This window comes from Camelus ferus, chromosome 23, assembly GCF_009834535.1.
Source record: "Camelus ferus isolate YT-003-E chromosome 23, BCGSAC_Cfer_1.0, whole genome shotgun sequence".
Lineage (NCBI taxonomy): Eukaryota > Metazoa > Chordata > Mammalia > Artiodactyla > Camelidae > Camelus > Camelus ferus.
In genome coordinates this window covers 12,880,014-12,890,692 of record NC_045718.1, presented here as the reverse complement: position 1 = coordinate 12,890,692, position 10,679 = coordinate 12,880,014, and the positions used below count along the sequence as shown (strand labels likewise).

The 10,679-nt window shown below is 59.7% G+C and overlaps 1 protein-coding gene across 1 annotated transcript in view; it reads left to right on the top strand.

Annotated features, from left to right (window-relative positions):
• The first annotated feature begins 813 nt into the window (after positions 1-813).
• Positions 814-10,679, top strand: part of LMOD1 (leiomodin 1) — a 29,465-nt gene continuing 19,599 nt past the window's right edge. Inside the window, exon 1 of the mRNA XM_032466902.1 lies at positions 814-1,747. Within this exon, the coding sequence (XP_032322793.1) occupies positions 1,487-1,747 (261 nt within the window). The 5' untranslated portion in view covers positions 814-1,486. The remainder of the gene's footprint in view (positions 1,748-10,679) is intronic.

The following is a 10,679-nucleotide window of genomic DNA, read 5'->3' as shown; positions in this document are numbered from 1 at the left end:
TTCGGGAAGGCAGGGACCACACTGATTTTCTGTTTAGTCACATCCCTCACTCTTGGAGCAGCGCCTGACACGTGGTCAGCACTCATAAGTGTATGCTCACTGACTCATCCACAGCCTCTGAAAAACAACCCCCCCCGGGGGGCCCCAGCCCTTCTCTCACCCTTCCTTTAGGCCTCTCTGCCTCCCCTCTGCACTCCAGTCCCACCTGCCTTAAATGAGAGGGGACTACTGGGCGCTAGACGCCAGGCCAGGTTTTCCTCCCAGCGAGGGCTGATGGGGTGACTGTGTCCGTCTCAGGATGGACTGGCGCCAGGAAGGATGGAAGCCACTGCGTAATGGGTTGCGCGAGGGCTTTTGGAGGGACTTTGTGGCAGGAGATCGAATGTCCTTGCGCCTTGTGCAGGGCGGTGTGATGGGCGAGCAGTGAAAGTCCTCTTACAGAACATGCCAGACCCGCTGCAATAGGATCCCTCCAACAGCCTGGAGTTACGTTTCCCTGAAGAGGCACCAGATCATGCTCCGGGCTTACACGCAGTGGGGACCCGCAGGAGGTCTGTCTCCAGATGCCCCAGCAGAGGAAGGAGCCAAGGAGAGGAAAGAGGCTTGAGCTCTCTTCCCAGGAGCTCAGGGAGGTCGACACCCTGTCAGTTTTCCTGCGTCCGCACATAGCACCTCCTTCTGGGAACAGCCCATCAGCTTTCAGTCTGGGGACTCGGGATCTTTCTCTCCCCCTCCCCCCCCCTCTCTCTCTCTCTCTATCTCTTTCTCACAGCGGCCAAGGCAGCCTGGGGCCTCTGATGCTGGGGTCCTCAGGTTCCTAGGCAGTAGAGACTGGGTGGGCGGGGTGGCTCAGAGCTGCTGGAGTCGAGTCTCGGTTCTGGGGCTGTAAACGCCTGGGAGTCCCCAGCACATTACCAAATACAGTAGAAAGGAGTCAGCGGACCAGCGCTGACCACGGCCACGTCCCCCCGGGTGGGGCCGTCACGTGGGCACTTGAGCCCCACGTCCTGTCTGCCTTCCTGCCCTCCCCCACTGGTCTCATCTGCTCCTGCCAGCCTCTGCATTTTTGTATCTTTTTCCCATTGCGTGGCCCCCTTGTCTTTAAAAGGCTAAATGCTCTGTACTAAATTTGGTCACACAGCGCTCCAAGATTCTCTGGAATGTCCTCAAGTTTCAAACAGCTCTGACGGCAAGGCAGGCCCGCCCCTGCCCAGGGATTGGCTTCTCTCGTTGGGGCTGGGCTGTTGTGGGGCCTTATTGGCCGCTGGTTGGACCAGCCCAGGTCCACTAGCCCTAGGCTCGGGGAGGCGGCTGCTCCCAGTCCACACATCGGCACCTGCGGCAGGCAGGGCAGGGGAGCCTCAGTCCTCCACCAGCTGGGGGTCTGCTCCCAAGCCCACTCCACCCATCCAGATCGGCTCGGCCCCCCTCTCTGCCCACCAGAACCCCTAGAGCCCCTGCAAGAGTGGCAGCCCATTTTGCCAAGATGTCTAAGGTGGCCAAGTATCGCCGGCAGGTGAGCGAGGACCCTGACATCGACAGTCTGCTGTCCACCCTGTCCCCCGAGGAGATGGAGGAGCTGGAGAAGGAGTTGGACGTGGTGGACCCAGACGGGAGCGTTCCCGTGGGGCTGCGGCAGAGAAACCAGACGGAGAAGCTGTCCACGGGCGTGTACAACCGGGAAGCCATGCTCAACTTCTGTGAGAAGGAGACCAAGAAGCTCATCCAGAGGGAGACGTCCACAGATGTGAGTGAGGGAGGGGGCAGGGGACCAATGCCCAGACAAGGATTCTCTTTCCTTAGAAGAAAGGTTGTTGTTGGCAGAGGAGTTAATGTTTCCGGAATGATTGTCATCCCCTGAACTGCAGTGGGAGTTCCCTACCCCTGACTTCTGTTTCATGAAGCAGAGGTTGGCTGTGTTGGAGGACCAGCAGCCACAGCATCTGCAGGGTTACCCATAGTGTGGGAGCCGGAGGGCGCCCTCAGAGTCGTCGTGGTCAAGTTGACTCATCCCCGCCCCTCAACACCTGGCTTTTTCCCTTCCCATCCACCATCTTACTGTGAGGGGGGCAGAACCGTAGAACAGGGCTCGCAGTCTCTTGCCAGCCTTCTCCTTGGGGAGAACAAGTGCCCCCCCACCGAGCCCTCTGATCTCTGGGCATCTCCTGGCATGTGGACCGTGTGAGGTGGCTGGTCACATGCACTTCCCAGGGCACTGAGCCAGGGCCAGGGTCTGTGAGGTGGGAACTGTGCCTTAACCCGCAGCTTCCGTCTCATCCCCAGAAGAGGTGGGGTCTGCGCTTTCTGGAGGAGCCTCTTGAGGGAGCAGCCCTCCCCTTGGTGGTAGGACTGTTACAGGCGTACGAGGCCCCTTCGCCGTATTTCCCAGCCGCTGGGTGTTTTTCCGCCAGGAGGGGCCCGGGGAGGGCCGGAGGGACTGTTCTGGGAGCATCTGTCCACGTCGAGGGTGGGCTTAAGCAGTCGGCTTTGTGTTGTCCTGGGTTGATGCGGAGTTTTTTCTCCCCGTGTGTTCACATGTGGGCTTCTTGGGACAAGGTGGACTGGCCTCACCAGAGCTGGACTTCGTAGAACCCCTTGGTCCAGGGCAGGGGTGTCTGGGGGGGAGACTCTGCTGGCCGTGCGCTGGCCCTCCTGCCCAGCGCTTACTGGCTGCCTCTCTGTGCACCGCGCGTCGCTTGTGAGCCCAGGCAAGGAAGGCTCCGTCTCGGCCGTCCTTCGTTTGACTCCCGTGATGTGGCAGCTCTCAGGGGCGATGAGAAGGGCAGCATTAGCAGCACTCCTGTGAGGGGTCCATCTGAGCCGGGAGTAGTGCGGGTCACCAGCCAGAGCACGCTGGGGGCATGCGTGGCCCCCCGGAGATGGGGTGTGGGGAGGAGGGGCAGGGTGAGGTGGAGGGGCTTTGCCAAAGACTAGAGAGTGGGGGTGTCTGTCATGTGCAGCAGCATCGGAGCCCTGTGCTGGTCACCAGGGACTCGCAGAGCGCTGGGGGTGCTGCACTCCAGGGAAAGCTGGGAGAGGGGGCCCGGGTCAGGCGTGGTGAGGGGAGACGAGCCAGTGCGGGGCTTGCTGCGAGTCCCTGGCTCTGAGCCCACGATGGCCTTGTGTCCAGCAGCCTCTGGGCTCAGGAAGATGCTCTGGAGGCTGAAGACAAACATGAAACCCTCCTAGTCCCACGCAGGCTATGTAGACCGAGACTGCGGTGCACCTGGATTCCTACAAACAAACTGTCTTCCTTAGCCTGTGCACACTGGTCTCCACGGCGGAGCCGAGTCGGGGACCCACGGGGACGCCCTGCTGGGGAGGCGCCCGGAGGTGGGGGTCCCCTGGGGAAGGGCTGCGGTCCACCCACACCTGCTTGCCAAGGCAGGGTCCCCTGTGCGGTCTGGGGGTGGCAGCAAGTGGAGAACGTGGCTCCGCCAGTAGCCATAGCAGAGTCACCTGGTCTGAGACCCAGCGGCTCTCACGGGCTGGTTACTGAGTGGCCCACGGTTAGCTGACCGGCCTGGTCTCCTCATCCAGGGACCAGGGTGGGAGCGCCCATCTCGTGGGGCTGGGGCGAAAGCACTCTGCACCCACCTGGGCAGGTAACAAACACACGACCTCCCATCTCAGTTTACTGGGTGGAGGGGCCGCAAGGTCAGTCAGGGGACAGAGAGCCCCCAGCCCCTCCTGCCCGGTCACCTGGGGACCTGGAGGTCCCTCCGCACGAAGGGTACTTGATCACGGTATTGTGCACATGCTCTTTAAAGGAGCCTCATCTTTTAGACCTAAATACCGAAATACTTACAGGAAGAACCTGCCAAATTAGGGCATTGGCTTTAAAGTAATTGGGCGAGGGAGGGGCTCGCAGGCATTGCTGGCGTGTTGGAGCAGGGCGGGGAGCCCACGGCGCTCTTGGACGAATCTCTCTGCTTCTCTGTGGGAATCTCCAGTAGTAAACACTGTCCTCTGTGATAGGCAGACACTGAGAGGGGGAGGCAGGCCCGGTCCTGCTCTTCCTGGGGCCGGGACCCCAGAACTTGGCTCTGGCTGTGCCGCCAGGCGGGTCTAACTGTGGAAGGGCCTTGCTCTGCCTCTCCCCCTCCTCCCTCGTGACTCTCCCTCCACCCCACCCCGAGCTGCTTCCAGGTCAGCCCCCGTTTGTCCTTGGCTTCCAGACACCACTTACCCCAGGGAGCCTTCCAGACCCCCAGCCCAGCAGGGTCAGGCGCCTCGCTGAGCTGAGCACGCCAGCCACATCCTGGCCAACCTGGTCCTCGTGTCATGTTGTTGTTGACCCTGCTTTTTGTTGTTGCCGTTTGGGGAGGGGATTAATTGGGTTTATTTATTTACTTATTTAGTTATTTTAATGGAGGCACCGAAGGTTAAGCCCGGGACCTTGTGCATACTAAGCACGCACTCTACCACTGAGCTCTACCCGCACCCTCCGGAGCCTGCTTTTTTGTGCAGCTGGTGTGGTTCTGTAGGACAGATGCTAAGCAGGGGTCAGGGTGGGGCGGAGGAGGCTTGACACAGCAGACCCCTGGCTTCCTTCCCTCCCTTTAAAGGGCCTGGTGTGTGACACCCCAGCCCTCCCGCCCAGGTGGAAGACGGCCCCGAGCAGGTGTGTAGCCAGCAGTTCAGTGAAACCCTAGTCCTGGCTCGGGTGTCAGGAACCAGATCCCAACAGGTCAGCCCGCGTGTTCTCTTTCCTTCCCGAGTGGGAAGGAGACCTCCCGCCTGCCTTCCCGGCCTTCCCCCTGGCGTGGCGGGGCTGGGATTAGCACCTGTGTGCAGCCAGGAGCAGGGCAGCTGAGCTGCGTGGACAGAGCTCTCTCGGTCCTCCCTCGGGGTAAACACAGAAGCCCACCAGGACCTCCCCACAAGCCAGCTTCTGGGCCCCAGCCCCCTGAGGTCCCTTCTGCTCGCTGCCCCCCATGGCAGCCCCTCCCCATCCAGTCCCAGTTCCCAGCCCGTGTCTGCAGTTTTCCTGCGAGGCTGGGATGCCAGGAGGAGGCGGGAGCGTAGCCCTCAGACTACCCTTTGCCCGGAGTGCCCTGCGCAGTACGACTCCTTGCTTAAGGAGATTAACCCCGATGGCGGGATGCACAACCAGAATAGCCCTGGAGGCCCAGGGGAGAGGGCAGGAGAGGTGCTGGGGGCCTGGTGCCCTGGGGAGGCAGCATCAGGCGCTGTCGATAGGCAGAAGGCTCAGAGCCTCACCCTGGGTCTGTAAGCTGCCTCCGTCCAGTTTGGGAGAGAACTTGACTGTCTCTTTCTTCTTTTTTTTATTGACTTATAGTCACTTTACAATGTTGAGTCAGATTCCAGTGTGGAGCGCAGTTTTTCAGTCACACGTGAACATTCGTATACTCGTCGTCACATTTGTCTGTTCGCTGTGAGCCACACGGGGTCTTGTGTGCATGTCCCTGTGCTCCCCAGTGTCGTCTTGTTTATCTCCTCTGCGGATGCCTGTCAGTATCTACAGCTTCTGAAATCAACTTCCTTAAACTAGGTGGTGAGACTCACGTGTGTTTGCTTTAATTATTCTTACTGGTTTATTACGATTTCTTCTGTCTGTGTTGGAATATTCAGTGTAACCAATTTTGAGCAAGTGAAGCATCAGTTCCTGCTCCCGCTCAGCTGACCCCCCCAAGGGGGTAAGAGCCAGGCTGAGTGGGACATGTGATGGGGGTGGGCGGATGGCAGGACCACAGCCAAGAAAGTTCAGCAGTGATGGGGGTTCAGAAGCAGGCGTTGGGTGGGTGTCCCACTGGCCAAGCAGAGGTTGGTGCCAGCTTCTGGCCGGCTGGGGACTCAGGGTCCCCAGGCTGAGCAGGCACCCCAGTTGGGGGTGGAGCCCATGCCCGCCCACCCTGTCTGCCTTCCCTCAGCCTGTCCCTGCACCCGGGAGCCTGGAGAGTGTGTGGCAGCTGATATGGCTGCCCACCGGGGCCAAGACGTGTGCTGCCACCTGGGTGACTGCCCCAGGACAGGCTCAAAAGCCCGGTGTGGGGGTCCAGGGCACTGTTCTCCGAGCTCTGAGGTCTGCAGGCTGGGCGCCTGCCACAGTGACACCAAACAGGGAAGGGGGGGGGGGAAGTTGATACTCCACACCTGCCCAGTCGGATAAACAGGAATAGCCTTTCCAGAGGGGCCTGTGCCTGTTTACTGGGCCTCTCAGGGCAAAGCGGACAAAGGAACAGGGTTCCAGATTCAGAGCGTCTGTTCCCCTCCGTCTCGGGCTGAGCTGGAGGTGGGGGTGGAGCACACAGTGTTTGGAGCCCGAGGGGTCCAGGTGCCATCCTGCCCTGCCCCTCTCAGGCTGGAGAACTCGGCAGGTCCCCTCAGAAGGAAGAACGTTTCCTTGCTGAGGACCTTCCAGACAAAAGGCCTCATGAACATGGCTTCGGGCTGCTTTACAGGTCAGGTGACCTTGGAGGGTTACTGAGGGTGGCAGAGACCTTCGCCTCCTCTCCAGAGTTCCACTTCCTGCCTGTGTATGTGCCACATCAGCTTTTTTTCCCAGTCTTTCATGAGATTAAGAAGAATGCCGTGGGTGGGCCTGGGGGCTGACCCACAGGGCGGGTGTGCAACTGCCCCCTCAACCGGGGCCTGGTTCCTGTGCCCAGTTATTTCACACCCTGGCTCCAGAGCCGGAGCTGAGTGCGGGGCAGGCCTCGGCGCAGAAGGGGCTGGGGGAGGTGTCAGGACGCCGTTTACAAACAGCCAGGAATAGAAGGGCCTCCTGACGCCACGCCCTCCTCTCGCGTCCCCTCGCCCGCCTGCCTCAGCGGGGTCCCTGGCCTCCTCAGCCTTTCCTTCCTCCTAGAGACCCAGGCTCCTCAGGACCCCATCCCCAAGACCTGCCCGTGGAAGGGGAGCACCTTGGATGCAGGATAAACTGAGTCTAGAGCTTAGGACGGGGTCTGCAGAGGCAGCTGAGCCTGGGTTCAGTTGATGCCCTGCAGGTTGCCGGCTGTGGGGCTGGGATATGACCCTTTGCCTCTCTGAGCCCGAGCTAGCCGTCCACAAATGGAAATAACACGGGTCATGGGACAGTGTGAGGCTTAGGCGAAACCATGCTGAGAGGCACCTGGCAGGCAGGGTGGGTTGGAGACGTGGAGATGAGGCTGTGAACTTTGCCCTCCCTTCACTCCTGCCCCCACGGCTCCCACTCTTCACAGGCAGGACTCATGAAGCATGGCTTGTGTTTGTAAGGAGGGAGGCAGATCCCAGTAAATCATTAATTCTCCAATATTAGTGAGCTCCCTGTAGGTTCTTAATAAACGCCAGGTCAGCGTCAGGCCATTAGCCCCAGGGAGCTCACACTAATAGGTGGGACACACACACGCACCCCCTGTGTGTGACGTATCGACACGTAACGTCCTGTTATAAAGAAGTGATGAGGATTGGGTTCAGGTGATGCAGGGTGGGTTCAGGTGATGCAGGGTGGGTTCAGGTGATGCGGGGTGGGTTCAGGTGATGCAGGGTGGGGTTCAGGTAGTGGGGAGGTGGGTTCAGGTGATGCAGGGTGGGTTCAGGTGATGGGGGTGGGTTCAGGTGATGTGGGGTGGGGTTCAGATGATGCAGGGTGGGGTTCAGGTGATGCAGGGTGGGTTCAGGTGATGCGGGGCGGGGTTCAGGTAGTGGGGCGTGGGTTCAGGTGATGCGGGGTGGGTTCAGGTGATGCAGGGTGGGTTCAGGTGATGCAGGGTGGGGTTCAGGTAGTGGGAGGTGGGTTCAGGTGATGCAGGGTGGGTTCAGGTGATGGGGGTGGGTTCAGGTGATGTGGGGTGGGGTTCAGATGATGCAGGGTGGGGTTCAGGTGATGCAGGGTAGGGTTCAGGTGATGCAGGGTGGGTTCAGGTGATGCGGGGCGGGGTTCAGGTAGTGAGAGGTGGGTTCAGGTGATGCGAGGTGGGTTCAGGTGATGCAGGGTGGGTTCAGGTGATGCGGGGCAGGGTTCAGGTAGTGGGGGGATGGGTTCAGGTGATACAGGAGCTTACAGGGTAGCTTGCGGGGACAGCATTGTAGGGTTGAGCGAAGGAGAGACGTGGTCTGATCTCTGGGATGTACAGAAGGCAGGAGGGCAGGGCTGGAGGAGGGTGTTGCAGCTGCTCTGGCAAGAGCTCAGGGTGGTTTGGGGGGGAGGATCAAGCTGGAGAAATACTTTGCAGGCGGCACAGCCAGTGGTGGCTCGCGTCTTGCAGGAAAGGGAAGAGTGGGGATACGGTCCTGCCTGAGCTACTGGGTGAGCCTGCTGCCATTACTGATGTGAGGAGTGGCTTTGAGGGAGGGTTTGGATGGGAACAAGCTCGTGGGGCTGAGTGGCCCCCGCGGTGGGTGCTGGCTTGTGGGGAGCTTGGGGGCGAGGAGGGTCGGTGTGGAGGTGACACTGAAACCCTGAGCCTGGAAGCACTAGGGAGTGAGGCAGGTGAGGAGCGCCAGCTCAGGGCCACGGTACATCCCTCCGGCATCGCGGAGCCGAAGGGAGGAGACAGAGCGGTTTCTCAGACGCAGGTGAAAGGGGCTCCCAGGTGGGTCCTGAGTGTCCGTTCTTGCTGAGAGATGTAGTAGGACGAGAACAGAGACTGTGTGGTAGCCGGAAGGACAGAGGCCGCCGGGACCTCGATAGAAGTGAGTTCGCAGTAGGGAGGAGGACGTGGAGAGGTCTGTGGGTGGAGGAAACAGACTAGTCTATTTTTTCTGAGTTTTGTTCTCATGGGGCACAAAGAAGCAGGCTGGAGGCAAACTTGGATCATGGGAGAAGCTTTGAAAGCAGTTTCTGTGCTGGTGGGGAGCGTCAGGAGAGAGGGGACTTCGAAGGTGCAGGACACACTGCGGTGGGGGGAGGGTGCAGATGAGTCACACGGGAACCGTGGGGAGAGGACAGTGTTGCCACGTGCCCGGTGCTGCTCGGGGAAGACACGGGGGCAGCCAAGCACAGGCTGGACTGAAGGGAAGAAACCGGGAGGCTGTGGTCAGAGGTTATGCCTCAGGTCCCGAGAAAAATGCTGCGTGCTCCCCGGGAGACGTGGGAAAACAGGAAATGCTCCCAGATACGAAGCCTGGCCTGTGAACAGTCAGCAGCAACAGCCAGCTGTCAGAGTTGCTTCAAAACCCAGTAGATTGTCACCTCCAGGGCATCCATCTCCTGTGCACAAGGCCACCGTGCCCAGCAGGAGGGGAGACTGTGGTCCTCTACTGGTACGTGGCCGGCTGGTGGGTTGAGCTTGGGGCTGCAGGCCAAGCAGAGGTCCTGAGCCCTTCCCGGCTTCACTGCTCACCCGCTGAGCAGCCTCAGATACACGCCGACCGTTTCTAAGCTGTACTTTGTTTTTATTCCTCAATGTCTGTATCTCATTGTATTTGACAACAGTGGATTTTTTTCCTAGCACGTGTTTTTATTGAAATATAAAATACATAAAGAAAAGTGCACAAAACACGTATGTAGAGTTTCCCAGACTCTCAGAAACCAAAGAAGAACCAGAACGTGGCGACCGCGGAGTCCCTGCACGCCCCCCCCCTCCGCCCTGCTTCCTCCCCCAGGAACCCTGCCCTGCCGCCCGTGGGCTAGTGCTGCCTGCTTGAAACGACGCAGTCAGACTGTGCGTGCCCCGCTCGGCCTCACGCCTGTGGGGCTCAGCCGTGCCGTCTGTGGTGGCTTTTACTTTCACTGCTGCACCGTATCCCTTCGTACGAATGATTATGTCTCACGCCACTGTTGACGGACGGGGGTTGGTTTCAGTTTGGGGTTATTGCAAACAATGACGTGATGTACGTCTCTGGGTGCACTTGTGGCTTCATTTCTGTTGGGTGTGCACCTGGAGTGGAATTGCTGGGACGTAGGAAACACATGAAGCTTTAATTTCTTCGCCTGTAGACAGAGGTCGTCCTCCCTGATCTGGTGTCTCTGTGAGACAGAGGTGCTTGGAGAAGGCCCAGCACAGCGATGAGCAAACAGCATGCGTTTAATTAAGTGGTGGCCCATCGGCATGTCTACTGGAGGCCCTCTCGGAGCAACCAGTGCCGTCTAGTCTTGGGACACTTGCTGCCTCTGTCCGACCCGGCCTGTTCGGATTTGGACGCTGCACCAAGACCCGGTCGGACTTCTCGACCCCACGCTCGTCCTTTCCAGGGGTCGTGGCCCCTTCCCATGCTTGGCTGACTTACCCCATGTGGACAGACTTCCCAGGGCCCAGGCCCTTTCCGGCTCTGCTCAGGACTCTCCCGTTGGCTGTTCTCAGCATTGTCCCAGTTCTCAGGAGGAGGCCCCCGTCTCATCACCACAGCCCAGTGGGACTAACTGTCGGTGTCCCTGCTCCCACCCCAAGCCGCTCCTCACGCCTGGAGGAAGTAGACATGTATGTAACCTCGGCCTGGCCCCAGGGCTGCCTGGGGACCTCTGCACCCTGCCGTATTCCAGAGGTAGCCTCTCTACCAGGCCACTGCTTCCTCAGCAGGTGCCCTGGCATCATACCTCACTGAGAAACTTGAAGCCTTCGGGTGAGAATACCTTTGAGTTCCTCTTCTGCTGCCGGAAAACTTAGAGCCCCAGACCAGAGGCCCTTCCGCTCCCCTCTCCTCTCGTGGAGAAGGTGGACTCCTCGGAGACCCTCGTTCCTTTCACCATCTGTTTTCTCTGTGTCTGTCTGTCCTCTCTGTCCCTCCTCACC